The sequence below is a fragment of the Geotrypetes seraphini genome, chromosome 1 (genome assembly GCF_902459505.1).
Source record: "Geotrypetes seraphini chromosome 1, aGeoSer1.1, whole genome shotgun sequence".
NCBI classification, from domain to species: domain Eukaryota; kingdom Metazoa; phylum Chordata; class Amphibia; order Gymnophiona; family Dermophiidae; genus Geotrypetes; species Geotrypetes seraphini.
The window spans coordinates 343,140,359-343,164,739 of NC_047084.1; the positions used below are offsets into that span (position 1 = coordinate 343,140,359).

The following is a 24,381-nucleotide window of genomic DNA, read 5'->3' on the forward strand; positions in this document are numbered from 1 at the left end:
AGGGATTTGTGCCTAATTTAGGTATGGAGATTTACACCAGGGTTCAGCTGGGGTAAATCCTCACTCCCAAAACTAGGCACAGATCCTGGGGCTATGTGGTATTCTATAAATGGTACCCAAGTTGGAGCACTTAGTCCCTGATAGACACCTAGATCAGCACGCTAAGCTGATTTAGGCACTTACATAAAGTTTTTAATTGGTTCAATTGGTGCTATTAATTTAACAACGCTGTTAAAAACCAATTACAAATGATTTAAAAGAAATTACATTTTTTGTGGAGGTGCCTACATCGGTACCTCTACACCCAGATGATTACCAGCGCCTAATGATGACTACCTGAAAAGTAACATAGAAACATAGAAGCACATAGAAACATAGAAGATGACGACAGAAAAGGGCTACAGCCCATCAAGTCTGCCCACTCTGCTTACCCACCCCCTGTCTATGCCCTAATGACCCAGTTTTCTTATCTTGACCCTCGTAGGGATCCCACTTGGGTATCCCATTTATTCTTAAAGTCTGGCACGCTGTCTGCCTCGATCACCTGCACTGGAAGCTTGTTCCAATGATCAACCACTCTCTCTGTGAGTAGTCATGGTTAGGGGTGGGGTTTGGGCGTGGAATGACTTAGGCCTCACTAGATGTCTACAGTAGGTGCTGTTATATTAGTCTAGGAAAACCCTGGCCTAATAATATAGGTGCCTAACTTAGAGATGCCTAGTGATATCTAACTTCATTTAGGCGCTGCTAGGCATGATTCTACAAATGGCGCCTACCTTTGAATGACATAAGGTAGGTGCTGTTTGCAATGATGCCTACTGCGTTAAGCATCATCTATAGAATCAGGGCCTTAGTGCTCAGTTTTTGGGGCACCATTACAGAATTTAGTCCTAAATGCTAATTCTGTAATGGCATCTGGCAATTCTATTATAGAAAATACAAAGATGAACAATGAGATATCAGGATTAAGGATGAACAATTTGCTTAAATCCTTGTTTGTAACTCAGCATTTATACACCAACATTTAGGTGGACCCACCTATGCCATGTCAATGTAAGCAGTGGCATAGTGAGGGTGAACGGCGCCCTGGGGCAGTAGCGCCCCTCCCCCGCCCTCATCTCCATCCCCGCTCCTTCCCCGATCTCACCTGCTGCATGCGGCCCCCCACTCCTTCCCTGATCCTGCCCGTTGCACACATGCACCCTTCTCCCATACCTCTAGTTGAAGTTGTTGCTCGTGGCGGTCAACATGCTCCTCGCGACCCCGTCGGCTCTCCCTCTGATGTCACTTCCTATGCGCAGCACCTAGAAGTGATGTGAGCGGAAGAGCCAACGGGGTTGCGAAGAGCAAGTTGTTGACCCCCCACTCCCCCCCCCCCCCCCCCGCGAACAACAACTTCAACTAGAGATATGGGGGAAGGGAAGGGAGGCACATGCATGGAGGGGAGGAATGGGAAGAGGCGGGGGAAGGAGAGGAGGAGGGGTGCCAACGCTCCCATCAACATGGCACCTGGGGCAGATCGTCCCCTTCCCCCCTTTACTATGCCACTGAATGTAAGGTATAAATGGGCATGCCTAAATGTGGCTCATATGCGCATAACTTACAATAGTCTATAAGTTACATGCGCTAGTGGGAAACCCGCCCATGGTCCATGCTCCTCCCCTTTGGGACATTCTCTTAAATTTATGCGCTTAGTGAGTTTTGAACTAAAGTTATATAATACCACTTAGCACCCCATTAGCACTTTTGCTTGTAAGAATAGCATTCATACATGTATGGTCTAGCATTTTACAATTTATGTACTCAGATTGGTACCTAAAGTTAGGGTAAAGAATAAGGGAGAAGATGTCCAGACTTTGCCACTATGATTATCACTATCCTCCTCCTCCTCACTGCAGCATTAGTATCTTCTACTTAGCCAAGCAGGGATCAGGCCAGCGCCTCTAGCAGGCACAAGGTCTGTTTACATGCACGCTGACACCCTGCACCACCAGAGCTGTTCACCTTTATACAGCTATTGAGAAAAAAAAAATGCTGAACATGGAGATATCAAGAGCAAAGATGAACAATTTGCTTAAACCCTTGTTTGGAAATTGATAAGGCAATTTGCAAAATGTTTGTCTAATTTCTGATGTGCTAATGAATTCACAAGGCCTTTTGTAAACAAGACCGGTTCACAAACACTACGTAAAACCATTTTTTCCCCTCTCATGATTGGCTTGAATATTTTAGCTGTTGGAACCTTTGGAAGGTCAAATGTTAACTAAACATAGAATTCTATTGGGTAATCGTTAATTGACGGTAGCGGAAAAGACTATAAAATGAGTCTCGCTCTCTGTGCTTTTCAGACTTCTCTGGAGTCCAACCCCCTAGATCCACAACCATGAAGTGGATAGCCTTAATTTCGCTTGTAATTCTGCTAAGCTTCACCGAGTCCAGGAACTTGAATAAAAGGGATCATCATGGTAAGAAAATTAAATAAATTCCTTCCTTTGCAACAAATATTTATTCCTTACTAATATACTATCCTGAATATTTGCTGACACACATTCTATAAGATGACAATACGTTTAGCATACATTTTTGCACATTTTCCTCTCTGAATGGCAGTCCAGACTTAACAAGTTCCAGGCATTAGGTAGCTCAAGCTCTTCACTTCTGTATTCCAGCAGCAACAGTTTGAAGGAATCTTTCAAGTAGTACAGAACCCTAAACACAGGAGTCAGTTTTTAAAAATAATTGGGGGTGCTAAACCCAGCAGAGATTACCCCTTCCCTGGACACAGTCAAGGAGTTTAGTCAATATCGGGGGTGCTCAAGCACCTACAGATCTGGCTCCTATGACCCCAAACATTTTGTAGAGACTTCACTGCAAAGACTCTCTTCCTTTGGTCCCTCTAAGCAGAGTGCATGAGCAATCGCTCACACATACTGTGAGCGGCACTCACAGATTTCACTTGGTCGTTCACAAAAAACCTTGCGAATCTGAAAATTGTTGGTTAGAACTTGTCGCTCACAAGGGGAAAAAAAAAAAAGTGCACGCACCCGGTCATTCCTTAGAAGGAACGTTGCTCTCCTCCTAGGCAGACTGTACCTGTAGGCTGCAGGTGCCCTGTACAATATGATAGGAACAAATTATAACCTGATAGTGGGTGCCCATTCAAAGCTGATGCTTTTCTGAAGCTCTACGCTTTCATTTTTTGTTGTTATTACAGCAAAGTATTTTTGATATTTGCATTTTGCGTAGCAATAATCTAGGCAGAGGCAGATTGCTCTCTTGTGAACATGGCCATGTCCTGGTGGGTCGAACACTGGTGAAACCACAGAGAGAGAAAGAAAGGCTCACTGTGATGGACTTGACTGCGGTTCAATGGCTGTCTGCCTGTGGTGGACTGCATTGAGAACTACCACTTAGCAGATGGCAGCACTTTGATGGGGAGACTCAGAAATGGCACAGATCAGCATAGATTCCTTCTCAACTGGCCTGCCCTAGCAGCCAGTAAACATATTGCCATCAAGTCAGTCTGTGGTTCTCAAACCTGTCCTGGGTTTTCTGGATATCCCTACTGAATCTGCATGAGAGAAATTTGTATGCATTGAAGACTGCATGCAAACCAATCTCATGAATATTCATTACCCTGTGCCATTCTATCTCTTGGAGCATAAAACGCCTTTGCTAAAATGGAATGAACTTACATAATAAGTTCTGACACAGTTTGATGTTTGGTTTTAGTAATAACTTCTGTTCCTGGGTCAAAGTCCTATATCATTCCCTGTCGGCAGCAGTGAGGATTAACGGGGATATATCTGTTTCTTTTTTCTTGGACTCTGGAGGAGCTTTGTTCTTCCTCTTTGCTACATAACCATTTGTTAGTGTACTTTGGGTGGTGGAGGGGATGTAGGAGGTTGTATTGTGTGGAGAAGGTCACAAGAAGGTCAGTATTCATGGAGACTTATACGTTGAGTAGCTACTACTAAATGTATTACTCTCCTAACTGGATTTTCTGGAGCGCTATTCAGCAAGCACCACTGAAAGTCTAATTTCCACGGCACTAAACAGATGTGCAATTCTATAACTGGGTGCAAGCAGTTAATCACGCTTCCTGCGTGTAACTTCAAAGAAAAGCGACACTTAGGGCTCCTTTTACTAAGGTGCGCTAGCGGTTTTAGCGCGTGCTACAATGCCGCGTGTGCTAAACGCTAACGCCTCCATAGAGCTTGCATTAGTATTTTTCATTTAGCGCAAGGTTGACGCGCGCTAAAAACGCTAGCACACCTTAGTAAAAGGAGCCCTTAATGGCATAAGTGCACAACATGTTATTCTGTGACGGAGCATGTAAATACAGTACCACAGTGAATAACTGCAAAGGAGCAAAAACATGGGCGGAGCATGGGTGGAGCATTGGCGTGTCTCTGAATTATGCACATAACTTATTAATGCTATAAGTTAGGCTGTTGCATAATGCATGTAGGTCCACCCATTTGTACCTGTTATTAGCCAAGTATAAGACTATTTTAATAACAACATCAGAGGACTTAAATTAGTTTGCAGGGCTTAGCACTAGAGACGTACAAACTACCCAAAGTTGTGCATTAATCAAGTAAATAACAGACTGGGGAAATCCATCAGATTTTGTACTGAACAATTTGGGTAACATGAAAGGTATTCAAAAAATCTGAAGTAGATCCATAGCTCTACAAATTCTGTTTTGCATTTTTTTTTTAACTCAGAGCAAATTTTTCTGATCTGCTTTCCATATCTTCAGATAGGTCCAACAAATCAAATCCAGGAATCTTCAAAATGTTGCCAAGTTTGTCAGATTGGTTACTGAATCTTATATTGAAGAATTTCTCTCATTTTAATGTAGCATCATTAATATGGGTTTGGAGGGGTGCTGAAAAGTTTTCAGCCCCATATTGGCATCTGGGCTTGCCAGTTCCTGCTTCAGCTTCCCAGAGGCACAGAATAATAGAATTTCTTTAAAAATAAGACATCAAGCAAATTCTTTTTTTAAAAAAAATTCTTTATTGATTTTCTAAATTTCAAAAGTGCAATACACAAATATATATCATATAATAAGTTAATAAAAGCACTTTCAACTTACAAATATGCATAACCCACCATTTTCTCCCCCCACCCCTCCACCCAATGATTATTCATTTTTTTTTATTAATCTTTATTGATTTTCAAACTTTGACAGTGCCATACAATTATTTTAGATGTAAACATTACAGAAAAGGCACTTTAACTACATAATTAATACAGAAAATAATCATTTCCCTCCTCCTCCCCATAACTTGTTATATTAATTAATCTTTATTCATTTTTAAAGCTTCCTGTAAATGTAACATATAATACAATAATTTATACTTAATTCACATTTAATATAACATCAGATTCTAAACTATATTGAATAATTCCTCTCCCTTGTATCCTATATTTATTCATAAATAAAAGAAATCATAAAATAATCCCATCCCCCCATCCCACCCTGGACGTATATGAACCAAAGGAAAAAAATTAATGTTTATTCTATACAATACTTTCAATCATTGTAATATTTTGTTAATGGCTCCCAAATAACCTGAAATTTTTTAAAATTTCCCTGCTGTATAGCAATTATCCTTTCCATTTTGAATATGTGGCATAATGAGTTCCACCCAAAGCTGTAATTCAGTCTCTTCCAATTTTTCCAGTTATTCGTGATCTGTTGTATGGCAACCCCTGTCATAATGAGCAGAAGTCTGTTATATGATTATTCAATAAAACACAGAAACAAAAACACAGAAACATAGGCTATCCCAATAACCTTATCCTATTCAAATTAAAAAGATCCTCCCACCCTCCTCCCACCACAGGTGGACATGCTCAAAAATCATATTAGGACAGAAATAGTCCCCCCCCCCTCACCCTTTCCTGGATGTGTACGAAAATAAACAAAAACTGACTCATAATCAAAGACCTACTTTATGTGAGGTAATATATGATGTCAACGGCCCCCAAATCACCTTAAATAAATTACTGTGCCCCAAACTATTTGCATTCAAATTTGCCCACCAGAAAGGAAAATTTAGGCGGTCATAGTTCTTCCAATTTCAAGTTACCATCTGCATGGCTATCCCAACATCAAGCAAATTCTTTTGATAAATGGGGCTAATGTGAAAAATAAATTCACAAAATCTTTCATTTTATAACTTGTAAAATTTCATGTACAATCTATTCTGCACACAGTATTGCTAACATTTATAATTTTTTTATTTATTTTATTTTTTATTTATTTTTAGTATTTATATACCACTTATTGCCTAAGGGGCTCATAATCGAAATGGAAATGTGTCTAAAAACCGGCCTAAATTGATCAGTGAGACAAGTTGTCCAAGTGCCGATAATCGAACCTAGTTTTAGACATATCTAAAAATGACTTAGGCCTTCACAGTGCTGCAGTACTCCCAGAGCTAAAAGGGGCGTTTTAGGAGGAGTGGTAAGGGTGGAATTTGGGCGGGCTGTGGGCCATCCTAGACTTAGTGGTACTGCATGTATAACCAAAAGTTTAACAACACTGCCTAGACAGAACTTGGGCGTTGTGACTTAGGCCATCTAAAATCAGGTCTAAGTCACAAGAAGGTATCCAAAGTGACAAGATAACCACTGCAGACCCCCCCCCCCCCACACTCCCCCAGTGGTCACTGACCCCCCGCCCTGTCATAGATATCATAATAACAACTTTACATATCTGCCTCCAGAACATCAGCACCTAGAAGCCTGGCATAGGAAAGCCTAGTAGAGCTGCACAGAGGTGGCTTAAGTGGTCGGAGGGGTAAAGGGGGGTCTAGTAAACCATGGAGAGGAGGACCCAGGCCCATAAGCTGCTCTAACCACTGTATGCATGGTGAAACATGTGCACCCCAAAAATCCTTATGTACTGCCATATAAGTGACACCTGCAGCCATAAGGGCTATTGGAGTGGTAGGCAGGTGGGTCTAGTAAGTTTGAGGGAGTGTTTGGGGGGGGGGCTCACCATGACCTATAAGGTTGTGTATGTGGCACTCTTTTTATGAAGTTCACAGCAGTGCCCTGTAAGGTACCTTACTACTCTGGTGCAATGTTTGGGTATCTAGTCCAACACTTTGCTGACCCCGCCCATATCCAAAAGGCCTTTTTCTAGACATTTTTGACTTGGACGAAAATGGGACATAAAGATAGACTTAGCGGTCTGGACGATCAGACGTCTGGACGTACAGTTAGACCAGGGGTAGGCAATTCTGGTCCTCAAGAGCCGAAGCTAGGTCAGGTTTTCAGGATATCCACAATAAATATGTATGAGATAGATTTGCATCGCAAGGAGGCAGTGCATGCAAATCCATCTCATACATATTCATTGTGGATATCCTGAAAACCTGACCTGGCTCCAGCTCTCAAGGACCGGAATTGCCTACCCCTGAGTTAGACGATTTTCAGAAAAAAAAATGTTGGACGTATTTTTCGAAAATGGACCTTTTTCCATGTCCGACTTTAGGCGACTAGCAACTTAGGCCCAAAATGGACTTAGACATATCTTTTGATTATGCCCCTCCAAGTGGTTCACATTCAGGTACTCAAGCATTTTCCCTGTCTGTCCTGGTAGGCCCACACTCTGTCTAAAGCAGTGGTCTCAAACTCGCAGCCCGCCAGGTACTATTTTGAAGCCCTCGGTATGTTACCATTGTTCTGGAATGTTGCCCGCCTACAAGAGCTTTCCTGTGTCTGTACGCAATTGTGAGGTGGAGTGGAGAGGACAATCACGTACAGATGCAGGAAAGCGATTTTGTGAGGTTACAACAGTGAGGCGGGCAACGTTCCAGAACGTAAGGTAACCAATGGAGGCAGTGCAGCTTGTGTGTGTGTACACAATCTCGTGAACTCTCATGAAATGTGGCACCTCTACTGGTTGTGACTGTTTGATGTAAGATGGTGGTTGTGTCCGGTGCTGGAGGAGGTTAGAGCTGAAGACGGTTGCGGACGCGACCACCAGACACTTTAGGCACAAGTTTTCCAGGCACAAGTCGGATATTGATTCTCCCTCGACAAAAAAGCCTAGAGGACTACACCAAAATCTTGTTTCTTGCAGTTGATACTTTAGAATCTAAATCACAAGTTTGAATGAGGTAAAACTCTTTATAGTTTATAAATCTTTCCTTAATTGCTTCTGATAACTTCAGCTATACACAGCTGAAAGCAGTGCAACATGCAGAAAGTGAAAAACTATCTAAACTTCACTTTCTGAATGTTGCACTGCTTTCAGCTGTGTATAGCTGAATTATCAGAAGCAATTAAGGAAAGATTTATAAATTATAAAGAGTTTTACCTCATACAAAGTTGTCATTTCTTTAATAAGACATTAACTATTTTTTTCTGTGGCCCTCCAAGTATCTACAAATCCAAAATGTGGCCCTGCAAAGGGTTTGAGTTTGAGACCACTGGTCTAAAGTATTTGGGCCAATGGGGGATTAAGGGCTCCTTTTACTAAGGTGCGTTAAGGCCTTAACGCACGGAATAGCACACGCTAAATTGCTGCGTGCGCTAGACCTTAACACCAGCATTGAGCTGGTGTTATTCTAGATGCATACCGCGCAGTTTAGCATGCGGTAATCTTGTGCGTGCGCTAAAAACGCTAGCGCGCCTTAGTAAAAGGAGCCCTAAGTGACTTGCTCAGGGTCACTAGGAGCAGTGTAGGATTTGAGCCCACAACCTCAGGGTGCTGAGGTTGTGGCTCTAACCACTGCACCACACACCATGCAATCTCATGCAAAATTTGGAATCAAGACAAACTGGCAGACAAAGACATTTTCACATACCAATTTTCATACATGCTAAAAAAAAATTTTTAAATTTTTTTAAAAAGTTAACTGGAACTTTCTGGGTTGATGTTCTTCTTTCAGCCAGGTATATAGTTATCTTGTATAGTTGGGCTCCATAAATAAAGTTCTCTCAAAAGTTTGTGGCAAGGCTCATTTGCATACTTTGCAAATATTAGCACATATGGCCACTAACTTGTGGGAAATCCTGTGGGTTAGTACTTTGCCCCCTAAACTGGAATTAACAGGGATACACCTACTGCTCAGTATAATATTATCTGATGCATTAATGATCATATATAGGCCCTTTTGTCTGGATGCTTTAGAAATAATGGATCAAATGAGACAGTGAGTACTACATCAATATTACCAAGATTTAGAACAGGTTTTACCATGGATACAAAATAAAAGTCCTTAGAAGTCAGGGTTTTGTGATTTCTTTTATTATTTTGATTCTATCAAAATTAAATGAACTTGAACTTTTTAGGATAAGGAAATGACATCATAGAGGGGCCATTTTACTAATCTGTGTTAGGAACTAATACAGCTTAAAATGGCATACCATGAGACACATTCAAGCGTTTTGCTGTAACTGCCAAATGTATGCATGCTAATCATGCGCTATAAAATTTATTTATTTATTTATTTTTTTTGAGGGGGCAGAGAGTGAGCATTCCTGCATTAACCAGTTTGCACAGTACATTACCAGGTGCCAGTTGGTTAGTGAAGGGATACCCCATAAGCCCTTACTGCCTACAAAATGGGTGGCGATAAGTGCTCATGCAGGACTTGACAAAATGGCTACATGCTAATGGCAACATTAGCGCAAGGCCATTAATACAAAACATAGGAAAAAGTCATTTTATGGCTTCAGCAGTAAACAACAACAACAAAAAAAAGCCATGTGAGGGCATTTGCAATAGGACATCTGTGTTTGGACATTTTGGGAAAGATGTCCAGAAATCCAGCAGAGAAAATGTTCATTTTCAAAACTGCAAGAGGTCTTTTTCTTTTTTTTAAATAACTTATCTAGGCATTCTGGCCCTTAGTATGTCTATCTTTTTTGACCATTCCGGAATACAAAGACGTCCATATGAAAACCGCAGATAAACAAGCTTTCCCAACATCCAGGCAGCCTGCATTCTTAGCAAACGATTCAGACAGCTTACATTAGCAATGGGGCACTTCTAAGTACTGTAGTGAAATGTCACATAAAAAGTCCTAGGTAAAGATGTCTCTATAACTTGCTTAAGGTGAGTCCTCCAAAAGCCCCCCAAAATTTTCTGCACCCACCTGTACACTACAACAATAGCCCTTAAGCATGCAGGTGTCATCTTAATGTACATTATAAGCAAGTTATAGTGACATCTGTACCTGGGACTTTTAATATGAAATTCACTGCAGTAACCCTTAGAGTAGGGTTGCCAGATTTTACTATAGTAAAATCTGCCCCCTGCAGACATCGCCCCCCAGGCCCTCCCAGTTCCACCCATCCCCACCCCATTACACCCCAGTCCCCCCGAATCCTGCTCTAGCCTGCCTCCTCTGCCTGCTTTTATCAGGAAGGAGGGGGTTTGAAAAGCCGTCCAAACCCCCTGGACATGTCCTCACAAGGAGGACATGTCTGGGGAAATCTGAACATCTGGTAACCCTACCTTAGAGTGCCCCTCTGCTCACTGGGCTCAGAATGGCATCTGTGTGACCATCTGAAGCTGTAGGAGGGGGTGCTGAAAAGTTCTCAGCCTGACCAAGAAGAGAATGATATGGATATGGTTCAATCAATGATCTGAAACAATGTCAAAACATGGAATTTCATTTCTGCAAATTGGCACTTAACACTCTTTTCAGCTACAGTGGCATAATGACACTCAGAATATAGGAAGTTGGTTGTTTGGGCTGCGAACTCTACAGCACCCTCTCGTAATACAGTCTAGATTATACTGAGGGTTTTTTTTTTTTTCATATCTTTGGGTGGTGGAAGGGGGTTGGTGACCACTGGGGGGGGGGGGGCGACCAGTGGTCACCTGGTAAGTTTGGGCACCCTTTTAATATTTAGACACTTTTAAAATAGGTTTAGCCCCAAATATCTAAAAAAAAAAGCCTAGGATGTTTTATTAAAGGTTTGATTATGTCTGCTGAGCATCGAAGTCCTAAGCCTGCGCTAAGCCTACCCAAAACTTCTAGTATACCCCCTTAAGATTTTGACACACTGGAGACAAAATAACCAGAAAGATGTCTAGAAAGTCTGTTTTGAGAATGCCCACTTGGACGTTTTGACTAGTAAGACATCCAAGTGCTGGTTTATGCTGTCTTTGGGACATCTGTCTTTTGTGGAAAAAAAAAGCCTCAGAGTGTACAGAATGGCCAATTTTTCTCACAGCTTAATAAAAGGATCCCAGAGAGACACAAAACTAAAAGAATTTAAAACAGAAATTCATAGATGGGAAGAGAGAACTCTAAAGTTCCAATTATTTGCTTGAGAAAGCACTGTCCCTCCCTTTATGGTAATTCCCTGTATTAAAGCTGGAGGATAAAATGTGAAAAAAAAGATGTGATATTCATTAAAATCATATGTGATCTTATTATATGTGATCATATCATATGTGATCATATCATCTTATCATATCATATGTGATCTTGAAAACAATAGATGTGATATTCATTGAAATCTAATGCACTAAATCTAATGCACTAAATGCTAAGGCATCCATTATATTCTATGGGTGCCTTAGCATTTAGCGCGCGCTAATCTTTAGCGTACTAAATCGAATAGCACATGCTAAATCAGTTAGCAAGCCTTAATGAAGTTGCATGGAAATACTTTTAAAACAAATAGGAGGACATATTTTTTCACTCAAGAGACTAATTTATTTCATGGATTTTGCACAAATAATTCACAGTTTTTGACAGATGTGTCCAGAAATCCAATTGACTGTATTTAATACTGAGTCTAGAAAATTGACGTGCAATGTTTGCTGCAGAAAAACTGAACAGTGTTTTCTTTTGTTAACCTTTAATAAATGAGGCTTTGATGTTATATGCGATATTTAAGAATATTTCTTGGGTTTTTTCAGAGGGTCATCATGAAAGAACATTTGCTGAAATGTGTACTGATGTAGACCCTGACACATGTCATTTATTGTAAGTATCATCTTCTAAAAGTCAGACACCCTTATTTACAAAATAGTGCTAATAGCTGCCGAACAGCAACAGCACCGAAGCCCATTTATTCCCAATGGGCTTCAGTGGGATTACTGTGGGCCACCACAGTAATCAACTTTAAGATTAGTCATGGGATAGGAGGCAATGAATGGTCTATTGTGGGTTAGGAATTGGCTTTTGGACAGAAAACAGAGGATAGGGTTAAATGATCATTTATCTCAATGGAGGAGGGTGAATAGTGGAGTGCCACAGGGATCTGTGCTGGGACCAGTGCTATTTAACATATTTATAAATGATCTGGAAATTGGAACAAGTGAGGTAATTAAATTTGCAGATGACATCAACATTTTTAAAGACTAGGAGACCCTCGATGAATGAGGTTACAGAGTAATACTTTTAAAACCAATAAGAGGCAATATTTTTTCATTCAGAGACTAGTTAAGCTCTAGAATGTGTTGCCAGAGGATGTGGTAAGAGCGGTTGATGTATCTGGTTTTAACAAAAAGGTTTGGACAAATTCCTGGAGGAAAAGTCCATAGTCTGTTGTTGAGACAGACATGGGGGAAGTCTATGCTTGCCCTGGTTTGGTGGCATGGAATGCTGCTACTATTTGAGTTTTTGCCAAGTACTTGTGATTTGAATTGGCCTCTGTGAAGATGGGATAGTGGGCTAGATAGACCATTGGTCTGACCCAGTAAGTTGTTGAGTACTGTGAGAAATTGCATGAAGACCTTAGAAAATTGAAAGGCTGGGCATCCTAATGGCAGATGAAATTTAATGTGGACAAATGCAGAGTGATGCACATTGGGAAGAATAATCCAAATCATTGCTATGTGGTTCTGCGGTCCATCTTGGGAGTCAGCACCCAAGGCAAAGATCTAGGTGTCATTGCAGACAATATGCTGAAATCTTCTACCCAGTGTTCGGTGGCAGCCAACAACATAAATAAGATGCGAGGAATTATTAGGAAAGGGATGGTAAATAAGACCAAGAATAAATATATTGCCTCTGTATCACTCCATGGTGTGACTTCACCTTTAGTATTACAGTTTGCTCAGTTCTGGTTATCATATCTTAAAAAAGATACCGAGGAAATAGAAAAGGTTCAAATAAGAGTGAGCAAAATGATAGAGGGGATAGAACTTCTCTCTTATGAAAAAAGGCTAAATAAGTTAAGGCTTTTCAGTTTGGAAAAGAGACAGATCAGAAGAGATATAATAGAGGTCAACAAAATCCCTATTGGTGTAGAACAAGTAAAAGTGAATCAATTTTTTACTCTTTCAAAAGAATACAAAGACTAGAGCACACTTAGGGGTCCATTTACTAAGGCACACTAACTGATTTAGCGCGCACTAACCGACTTTTTAAAAAAATAGTATTTATATACCACTTATAGCCTAAGTGGTTTACATTCAGGTACTCGAGCATTTTCCTTGTCCTATCTAATGCACTAAATGCTAAGGCATCCATTATATTCTATGGGTGCCTTAGCATTTAGCGCGCGCTAATCTTTAGCGTACTAAATCGAATAGCACATGCTAAATCAGTTAGCACGCCTTAATGAAGTTGCATGGAAATACTTTTAAAACAAATAGGAGGACATATTTTTTCACCCAAGAGACTAATTTATTTCTGGAACTTGTTGCCAGAGGATGTGATAACTGCGGTTAGTTAGGGTTGTTCAGAAAAACCTAAAGTTGGAAAAACTGTGAATTTATGTTTTTCTCAAGAATTTGATTGCGTTTGATCAGAAAATAATTTAGAAACCATATTTAAGGCCAAAGCCACTGATTACATAAAGCTCTGTTTTTCTTAAAATTTGCTATTATTTTTGTTTAATGGAGCAAACCTGTTGCTAGTATAGTTATTACTACTGTGTCACTATCTGGGGCTGAAAGTTTAGGGATGTACAGCAAAAAAACTTTTCATTTTGTGTTATCCCCATGTCATTTCTGGGAAAGTTCATTTTATTCAGGCTTTTTTTTCCTTTTCATTATGTTGTCAGGGGATCAATGTCATTCAGAGTGCTCACTCTTTTCTAAGCAGCTTACATTAAGGAGGTGAGAACTGTAAAAACACAGCAAATTTTTGGCATTTTCTCTCTTTCTGAGCCTACAGCAAGCTGCTTAATTGGAACCACTGAATGCTCTATGTAGATTTCCTCCCCTAATGTAATAGTGCACATTACTGACTGCACAAGAAAAAATACATTTTGGGCCAGATTCTGAAAAAAGTCGCTGTAAGTTAGGCACCAGCAGGTGCCTAGATCATGCCTTCTGGCACCTAACTTAAGTGTTTTAATTGGGTTTAAGTGGTGCGATAATTGGTCACACCATAAAATAAAACATTTAAAAACTCATTTAAAATAAATTCAGTGCCACTAGAAGGCCTCCAGGACCGGCACCTGGGCCCACAGCACCTAATGACGCCACAGCCCGGAAGTGGCCATGTTTAGTGGCGATTCTGCAAGGACCTTAGGTCCCAGAAATGTAGGCCTGTAGAACTCTGGCCTATGTTTCCGACACCTAGAGTCCTTGCTAGCCGTGATTCTGTAAGTGGCGCCTGTCCGTGACTGACATGCAGCAGGCGTCCCTTTGTGGGGGGGTTTCTGCTCCTTAAATGACTTGGGATATATTGTTGTGGAAAAGGATGTTCTTGATGCAGGTTTCATTTCATCATATGTTTATATCATCGAAAGTTAAATCAATAACAATCCACATGTCTTGAAAGAGAAGGACCCAACACGGTGCGTGTTTCGACAAACACACCTTCTTCAGGGAAAGGCAAACACAGAAGCTGAAGCCTGAAGTCAAGCCACGTTTGGTGAGGAAAGGCACAACTCCATAGGAAAATATGGTTTTGTGTTGATTTGTTTATATCCACATCTATTCTGGATTAAAATCCATAACTAGGATCCCTGAAGAAAGTGTGTTTGCCGAAACATGGACCATGTTGGGTCCTTCTTTTTTAAGACATGTGAACATAAGAATATAAAAATAGTCTTACTGGGTCAGTAACTCTGGGGAAGAGTGAACAAGAAAGGGACCTGGGTGTACTGATAGATAGGACCCTGAAGCCGTCGGCACAATGCGCGGCAGCGGCAAAGAAGGCAAATAGAATGTTGGGCATGATAAAGAAAGGAATCTCGAGTAGATCGGAGAAAGTTATAATGCCGCTTTATAGGGCAATGGTCAGACCACACTTGGAATACTGCGTCCAACATTGGTCTCCCTACCTAAAGAAGGATATAAAACTACTGGAGAGGGTGCAGAGACGAGCAACAAAACTGGTGAAGGGTATGGAGAGACTGGAATATGAGGATAGACTTATAACACTAGGATTGTTCTCCCTTGAGAAAAGGAGAATGCGTGGGGATATGATCGAGACCTTCAAAATACTGAAAGGAATCGACAAAATAGAGCAGAGAAGATTATTTACACTGTCCAATTTGACACGGACTAGAGGACATGGAATGAAGCTAAGGGGGGACAGGTTCAGGACTAATGTCAGGAAGTTCTGCTTCACTCAGAGAGTGGTTGACACCTGGAATGCCCTCCCAGAGGAGATTATTGCGGAATCGACCGTCCTAGGCTTCAAGAGCAAACTAGATGCATATCTCCTTAAGAGAGGCATATAAAGATATGGTGGACTATAAATTACGCCAGGTGTACACCTGGCGGGGCCTCCGCGTGTGCGGATCGCCGGACTTGATGGACCGAAGGTCTGATCCGGAGATGGCAGTTCTTATGTTCTTATGTTCTTATGTTCTTAGACCAATGGTCCATCAAGCCCAGTAACCCGTTCTCACGGTGGCCAATCCAGGTTACTAGTACCTGGCCAAAACCCAAGGAGTAGAAATATTCCATGCTACCAATCCAGGATTGTTATTGATTTACCTTTCAATGATATAAACTTTCGATGAAATAAAACCTGCATCCTTTTCCACAGTCTCTTTTGAACTCCATTTTCACTATGGAAACATTGGGTCCTCTTCTTTTGCTGTTGACATGGGATATACTGTATCACTGACATTTCCTACATTATTTCAAAGTAATGGAGATCCCTACTAAATTTATGCTTTTAGAATTATTTGGAAATCCAGGGAAAATGTCAATCAGACTCATCATTTGGCTTAAGCAAAGGCTGGAGTGATAGTGAAAGATGGGAATCTAATCACAGTTCTTATTAGTTCCTCCATCTTGTACCTTTATGAGCTCTACTGGTGGTTCTGTGGAATCCCTCTAAAGAATTGTCCTAGGTACCATTTCCTTAGTGAGCATTGTTTTCATCTTTGTTCCAGGATCTGAACTGATTTTGTTTTACATTTTAGGATATTAATCAATTGTGTTCAGTATTTCCCAAAGAGCAGCGAAAGTGACATAGATCATTTGGTCAATCATTTATCTGAGCTTGAAGCTAAATGTAAAACTGAGCCACAAGGACCGGACTGTGAGAAATCATTGGTATGAAATCTTTTTATTTTTATAGAGCTTATTGGGCAAATTTCCCTTAGAAAAACAAAAAAGAATATAATATATATGTTTATAATGGGTCCTCCATGGATGTAACGATAACAAATTACAGAAGAGGGAAAGAGTCAAAGTCACATAGAGGGTAGTTTGAAAATAGTGCATCTATGTTGCTCTTATTCTATACTTTTATCCTTAGAGCTGCTGTAAATGCTCACGCCTAAATGCCAGAGACCAACATGTAATTTATGGTATTTTATAAGTTAGACATGTGTGAGTCCCACACACCCTCCTCCTAGACCAGTGTTTCTCAACTCGGTCCTGGAATACCCCTTTGCCAGTCAGGTTTTCAGGATATCCACAATGAATATGCATAAACTTGATTTGCATGCATTACCTCCATTACATGCAAATTTCTTTCATGCCTATTCATTGTGGTTATCCTGAAAACCTGACTGGCAAGGAAGTACTCCAGGACCGAGTTGAAAAACACTGTCCTAGACTCTATGGGCAGGATTCAAGAAATGGCATTCAAAAATAGGCACTGTTAAGATCTGCTTAGCACAAAGCAACCTTTATAGAATATTTATAGAACACATTCCCAACTTTGGATTTAAAGACCTACACCTGCTGAAACCTAATATAAATCCTTGTGCCCAACAATGACAATTGGACATGGAAATTCTAGTATTCTATAACATGGCACTGGCACTGACCCACCCATGCCCCTCCCATGGCCACACCTCTTTTGAGTTGCACGCTATGAAAATTAAGTGCCATGTAAAAAAATAGGGTTTAGGATAGATGAGTCTCTTATTGTAATTAGTACCAATTAAATGCCAATGGCTATACACCCAGGGCCGGATTCTAAAAATGGCATCACAATTGTAGGTGGCAGTAGGTGTCCTGCCACCATCTAATGGACCAATTGGAATGCATGTTTAAAAAAAATGATGGGGTGAAGGACGCCTACTATGTAGGCATTGTTTGTATGTTTACAGAGACATCTAGGCATGCCTAAGGACGCCTAAGGCTGACGTAGGTGTGGTTTATGCCAGAAGTGTCCTTGGACATCCATAGGCGTGCCTAGGTGCTTCTTGTAGGTGTGAGTCAGATGCCTTAAATGTAGGCCTGTAAAATGCTGGCCTACATTTAAGGCGCCTATAGAGGAAAATAGAAGTGATTCTGGAAACGGCACCTACCAGTGATTGGAATGCAGTAGGCGTTCATTCTGCATGTGGACTACCATGCTATACACACTGTAACTTACTTCCCCTCCCCCCTTTTTACAAAATCGTAGTACGGTCTTTAGCACCGGCTACGGCAGTAACAGCTCTGGCTCTCAGAGGAATTCTATGAGCGTCAAAGCTGTTACCGCTATGACCTATGCTAAAAGCCACAACATGGTTTTGTAAAAGGGGAGGGGGGGCGTACATCAGTTCGTTATATCTTGTTTAACTGTACAAACAACTTGCCTTAAGTTTAATCAACCATCTGTTCATCCCAATGGACGCTGTACCATCCTTCTCGTTCCCATCTAATATCGGCCTTGGCCCCTCAGCTATATGTTAAGCTGTATTGTAGAAAACCATTACATTGTCTCACTAGAAAAAACTAAGAGTAATAGAAAAATCCCAAAAATTTAACTACAAAATATTACTCACCAGAGATGGGTTACACTCCCCCGATAATCATTTCACAAACCAATGGAGAAAAAGCCTCAAAAATTTCAATGCAGCAGTAAACAACTTCAATACTGTTTAAAATCCAAGCTGCTTATGTACTATCACTGGCAAAAAAACTCCACCACCACAGAAATGTAGTTATCAAAAGGGTAATACACCCATCACTGTGCACAGGAAAAGCAAACAAAGTTTTACTTAGCTTGGGACCAAGGTCTGAAACGCCGTGCTGTGCTGATAGAAAATGTCTGGCCAGACTATGGATGAAAACACCACGGCACCGTTCAGATGTACAGTCCAGAATCCATGCCCAATCCTCCAACAAGTGCCTTGTTTCGCCTCTCAAAGGGTTCCTCAGGGATTGTGTCAGCTGGAAAAGAAGAGACGGTGCACGGAAGAGAAGTTTTCCAGCTGACACAATCCCTGAGGAACCCTTTGAGAGGCGAAACAAGGCACTTGTTGGAGGATTGGGCATGGATTCTGGACTGTACATCTGAACGGTGCCGTGGTGTTTTCATCTATAGTCTGGCCAGACATTTTCTATCAGCACAGCACGGCGTTTCAGACCATGGTCCTAAGCTAAGTAAAACTTTGTTTGCTTTTCCTGTGCACAGTGATGGGTGTATTACCCTTTTGATAACTACATTTCTGTGGTGGTGGAGTTTTTTGCCAGTGATAGTACATAAGCAGCTTGGATTTTAAACAGTATTGAAGTTGTTTACTGCTGCATTGAAATTTTTGAGGCTTTTTCTCCACTGGTTTGTGAAATGGTTATCGGGGGAGTGTAACGCATCTCTGGTGAGTATATTTTGTAGTTAAATTTTGAGAAAACCATTACTGTCATACCTATATTATTCAGATGCTTATTAGATGTTTCATAATTATTATGCATACAATTTATAAAACCATTGGTATAAGCCATAATGACACTGAAGGTGATTATTTAACTTTTTTTCTTATTTCTTTTATCCTATAAATGGGAACAAGCTTCAGATTATGGAGTTTTACCCATTCAGGGCTCTTTCAAAGAGAAAGACCGTTCTTTTCTCTTACTCCTATTGACATCACTGACTTGAACCCATCCTCACTACCGTAATCCTAATATATAAACTTAATCTTTTATTTATTCAATCATAACTCTATAATCTTTAATTAATTTATGCTAAAACTCCTAACTGAGTTACTATTACTTTCTGATAAACTCATTGTTTTAAATTCCTAAAAATGTAATAATTCATTGGGCCAGGGCCGTTGCTTGCAAATAGCCAGCAAGTAGCTACTCTCAAGTAGCAAGCAACAGCCCTGGTTCTTAAAGAGCATAAGAGCATAAGCTAAGTACTTTAAGTTTTAAGAAGTCTCAAAAGTCTGAATAAAACCAAAAAGTTTACAGCACAAATGCACTTTTGATATAGCACTTTAAAGCACTAGTATCCTTTTGCACTAGTGCATTTTTTGTCGGTTCTGAGTTTCTGAAATGAACTGTGAGGTTTAAATAGTCCTAAATATCAATGAATTATTAAATTTTTTGGAATTAAGTATTTAAAACATTGAGTTTATCAGAAAGTAATAGTAACTCAGTTAGGTGTTTTAGCATAAATTAATTAAAAATTATAGAGTTATGATTGAAGAAATAAAAGATTAAGTTTATATATTAGGATTACGGTAGGGAGGATGGGTTCAAGCCAGTGATTTCAATAGGAGTAAGAGAAAAGAACTGTCTTTCTCTTTGAAAGAACCCTGAATGGGTTAAACTCCATAATCTGAGGCTTGTTCCCATTTATAGGATAAAAGAAATAAGAAAAAAAGTTAAATAATCACCTTCAGTGTCATTTCGGCTTATACCGATGGTTTTATAAATTGTATTCAATTGATAGGTAACCATCAGATTTTCTTTATTTATTGTTATATAATTATTATGCTGACATTGTATTATATCTCTGCCATTTAAATTTTTTAAATAAGTATTATTTTGAAACTGTTTCCTGGTAGTCCTATTATTAAGTTCTGATTTACTGATTTTGAGTTTACCTCATTCATTTTATTTATGTTTATATATATGGGCATTTTACTGCTAGTATGCTGTTAACAAAATTGTAAGTTTTATGTTGAATTGTACTTGAGGTACACCATATTGGTGAGTCTCTCATAAAGGCGGCTAATAAATCCAGGTAAATAAATATAATAAATAAGTGTTAATTAACCACAATAATTGATTGTTGGCACCAAATTGACTAATCCTGGCCTTTCCCAACTTACACATTAGATAGTTTCTCATAGCTTGTCTACTGGACCTCCGTCATCTTTGTGCAGCTATCTGCCTGATATTAAAAAAAACCTTCACTAGATTCTGCTGTTCCAGTCAGTTATCGTCCAATATCAGCTTTACTTTTTCTCTCACAACTGACCAAAAAGGTAGTTTTTGGCCAACTGCTTTCTCATGTTGAGTCAGCCCAAATTTTCGATCCCAGACAATTAGGATTCCAAACTAGTCATAGTACTGAAACTATTATCACTTCATTACTTAGGCCCTCTTCAACTATGCCGTGGTAGAAGTTTCTACCGTGGCCTGGAGCCCTAAATGCTCTGAAACTCATAGGATTCCTATGAGCATTGGAACAGGATTGGAGCATTTAAACTAAACTAAACTAAACCTTAAGTTTGTATACCGCATCATCTCCATAAAGATAAAGCTCGACACGGTTTACAGGTAATTCAATAAATGAGGGAAGGACATAATAAGAAATTAGAGGTTATGAAGAGGATAGCTAGCTTTACATTTTAAATAGATAGCTTTATGTTTTGAAGAAAAGCCAGGTTTTCAGATGCTTTCGGAATAATTGGAATGAGCCTAGGTTCCGCAGCAGGGCAGGGAGGTTATTCCAAAGCTCAGTGAATTTGAAGGAAAGGGATTTCCCTAATTTACCTGCATACATGACACATTTTAACAAGGGTAAAGATAGTTTGAGTATGTGGGCGGATCTGGTAGTGTCAGGTCTCGAAGAATTCCAGGATGGTGGGATTAGGGGAGGAAGAATGCCATGTAGGATCTTGAAAATTAGGCAGGTACATTTAAAGTGAATCCTAGAAATCATCGGAAGCCAGTGAAGTTTTGACAGAAGTGGGGAAACCTGATCAAATTTTCTTTTTACGAAGATCAACCTAGCCGCAGTGTTCTGGATCCGCTGAAGTCTTTGAAGATTTTTCTTGGTTAGACTTAGTTAGATGGAATTACAATAGTCCAGTCTGGAAAAATGATTGATTGTACAAGGACAGCAAAATGTTGTTGGCGGAAGCAGGATCTCAATCTCCTCCGCATGTGAAGACTAAAAAAACATTTTTTTTTCCAGAAAGTTGAGATGATCATTAAAGGAAAGTGTAGAGTCAATAATGATGCCCAAAACTTTGCTTGAGAATTCGATCTGCAGTGAGGGACCAGAAGGTAGTGGAATGAGCATGGGTAACTTATCTAATTTTGGGCCAAGCCAGAGTAGTTTTGTTTTGGACTCATTCAGCTTCATTTGTACAGAGAGGGCCCAGGATTGGAGTTTTGTTATGCAAGCTGTTATATTTTCGGTGAGGTTAGTGAGGTTCGAATCTATCTCGAGAAGGACAAGGATGTCATCTGCGTATGTAAATAGAGTTTCAAAGGAAGATAGATGGAAGAATTTCAAAGAAGATATATAAATGTTGAAAAGAATAGGGGACGGGGTGATCCCTGGGGACCACCACATAGCGGTCTCTAAGGAGAAGACTTGGTTCCATTCATGTTAACAGTGTAAGAATGGGATCGTAAAAATTTTGAGAACCAGTCTAAGACTGTGGAATCAATGCCTATCTCAGAAAGTTAGGATATCATGGTGGACAACATCAAAGGCTGCAGATAGATCAAATTGTAGTAGGATAGCAAACTTATTACGAGATTGAAGTTGTTGAACCTTTGAGATTAAAGATGCTAGCAGGGATTCAGTGCTGAAATTGGGTCTGAAGCCATATTGGCAAGGTAATAGAATGGAGAATCTCTCTAAGTAAGATGAGAGCTGAGTGGATATAATAGCCTTGAATATTTTGGTCAGGAGAGGAATATTTAAGAACATAAGAAGTTGCCCCTGCTGAGTCAAACCAGAGGTCCATCTTGCTCAGCAGTCTGCTCCCGCCGCGGCCCATCAGGCCTAGTGCCTGAACAGTGGTCCCTGATTAATTTTATAACTTACCTCTAATCCCATCCCTATAATCTACCTCTACTCTTACCTGTACCCCTCAATCCCTTTGTCCTCCAAGTACCTATCCAAAGCTTCTTTGAAGCCCTGTAGCGTGCTCCTGTTTATCACATCCTCTGGTAGCGCGTTTCATGTATCCACCACCCTCTGTGTGAAAAAGAACTTCCTGGCGTTTGTTCTAAACCTCTCCCCTTGCAATTTCTCTGAGTGTCCCCATGTACTTGTGATTCCCCTTAATTTGAAAAATCTGTCCCTGTCTACTTTTTCTATGCCCTTCATGATCTTGAAGGTTTCTATCATGTCTCCTCTAAGTCTCCACTTTTCCAGGGAGAAAAGCCCCAGCTTTTTTAGTCTGTCAGTATATGAGAGGTCCTCCATGCCCTTTATTAGCTTAGTTGCTCTTCTCTGGACTTTTTCAAGTACCGCCATGTCCTTCTTGAGGTACGGCGACCAGTATTGAACACAGTACTCCAGGTGCGGGTGCACCATTGCACGATACAGTGGCAGGATGACTTCCTTCGTCCTGGTCGTGATACCCTTCTTAATGATACCCAACATTTTGTTTGCTTTCCTTGAGGCTATGGCGCACTGCGCCGACGCCTTTAATGTTGTGTCTACCATCACTCCCAGGTCTCTTTCAATGTCACTCACCCCTAGCGGTGATCCCCCCATTTTGTAAGTGAACATCGGGTTCTTTTTCCCTATGTGCATGACCTTGCATTTCCCTATGTTGAAGCTCATTTGCCACTTTTTTGCCCATTTTTCCAGTGTTGTCAGATCTTTTTGGAGATCTTCGCAGTCCTCCATGTTATTGACCTTGCTATATAGCTTGGTGTCATCCGCAAATTTAATAACCTCACATTTTGTTCCTGCCTCCAGGTTGTTAATAAATATGTTAAACAGGAGCGGTCCCAACATCGACCCCTGCGGAATTCCACTCGTGACCCATTGCCAGTCTGAGTAATGGCCCTTTATTCCAACCCTCTGTTTCCTGTCCGCCAGCCAGTTTTTGATCAATCGGTGGACCTCCCCTTGTACCCCGTGGTTCCATAGCTTCCTTAGCAGTCTTTTGTGTGGCACCTTGTCGAAGGCTTTTTGGAAGTCAAGGTAAATGATGTCTATGGATTCCCCTTTATCCACCTGGCTGGTTACCCCCTCAAAGAAGTATAATAAGTTTGTGAGGCATGACCTGCCCTTGCAGAAGCCATGCTGGCTCGACCTTAGCTGCCCATTGTTTTCAATGTATTCCCAGATGCTGTCTTTAATCAGCGCTTCCATCATCTTTCCCGGGACCGAGGTCAAGCTCACCGGCCTGTAGTTTCCTGGGTCTCCCCTTGAGCCTTTTTTGAAGATGGGCATGACATTTGCTATTTTCTAGTCCTCCGGAATCTCTCCAGTTTTTAAGGATAGGTTGCATATTTGTCGAAGTGGCTCAGCTATTTCATTTCTTAGTTCCTTGAGTACGCTTGGGTGAATGCTGTCTGGACCTGGTGATTTGTCACTCTTTAGCCTATCTATCTGCCTGAGGACATCTACCTTGCTCACCTCTAATTGGACCAGATTTTCATCCTGCTCTCCTTTTACGATCTCCTCGGGTTCCGGAATGTTTGTTGTGTCCTCCCTCGTAAAAACTGACGTGATGAACTCATTTAACCTGTCGGCTATCTCTTTTTCCTCTTTTACCACTCCTGTTCTGTCCCCATCATCCAAGGGTCCCACTTCCTCCCTTGCTGGTTGCTTCCCCTTAACATACCTGAAGAATGATTTGAAGTTTGTTGCTTCCCCCGCCAGTCTCTCTTCATATTCTCTCTTTGCTTTCCTAACCACTCGGTGACACTCCTTTAGGTGTTTTTTATGCTCCTTTTGGTTGCTATAGGACTATAGCTGGAAGGAGAGGATGGGTCTAGACCAGCTTTTTTCAGTAGTGGGGTCAGGGCAATGTGTCCCATTTGTACGTAAAATAGGCCAGATAGTAAGGATGAGTTGATAAATCTGGTGAGAGATGAAATAACCTGCG

The 24,381-nt window shown here is 40.6% G+C and overlaps 1 protein-coding gene across 1 annotated transcript in view; it reads left to right on the plus strand.

Moving 5' to 3' along the window:
• Positions 1-2,335: 2,335 nt before the first annotated feature.
• LOC117368252 (serum albumin-like) overlaps positions 2,336-24,381 on the plus strand; it is a 71,059-nt gene continuing 49,013 nt past the window's right edge. Inside the window, exons 1-3 of the mRNA XM_033961713.1 lie at positions 2,336-2,465; positions 11,909-11,975; positions 16,327-16,459. Coding sequence (XP_033817604.1) covers positions 2,384-2,465; positions 11,909-11,975; positions 16,327-16,459 — 282 coding nt within the window. The 5' untranslated portion in view covers positions 2,336-2,383. The remainder of the gene's footprint in view (positions 2,466-11,908; positions 11,976-16,326; positions 16,460-24,381) is intronic.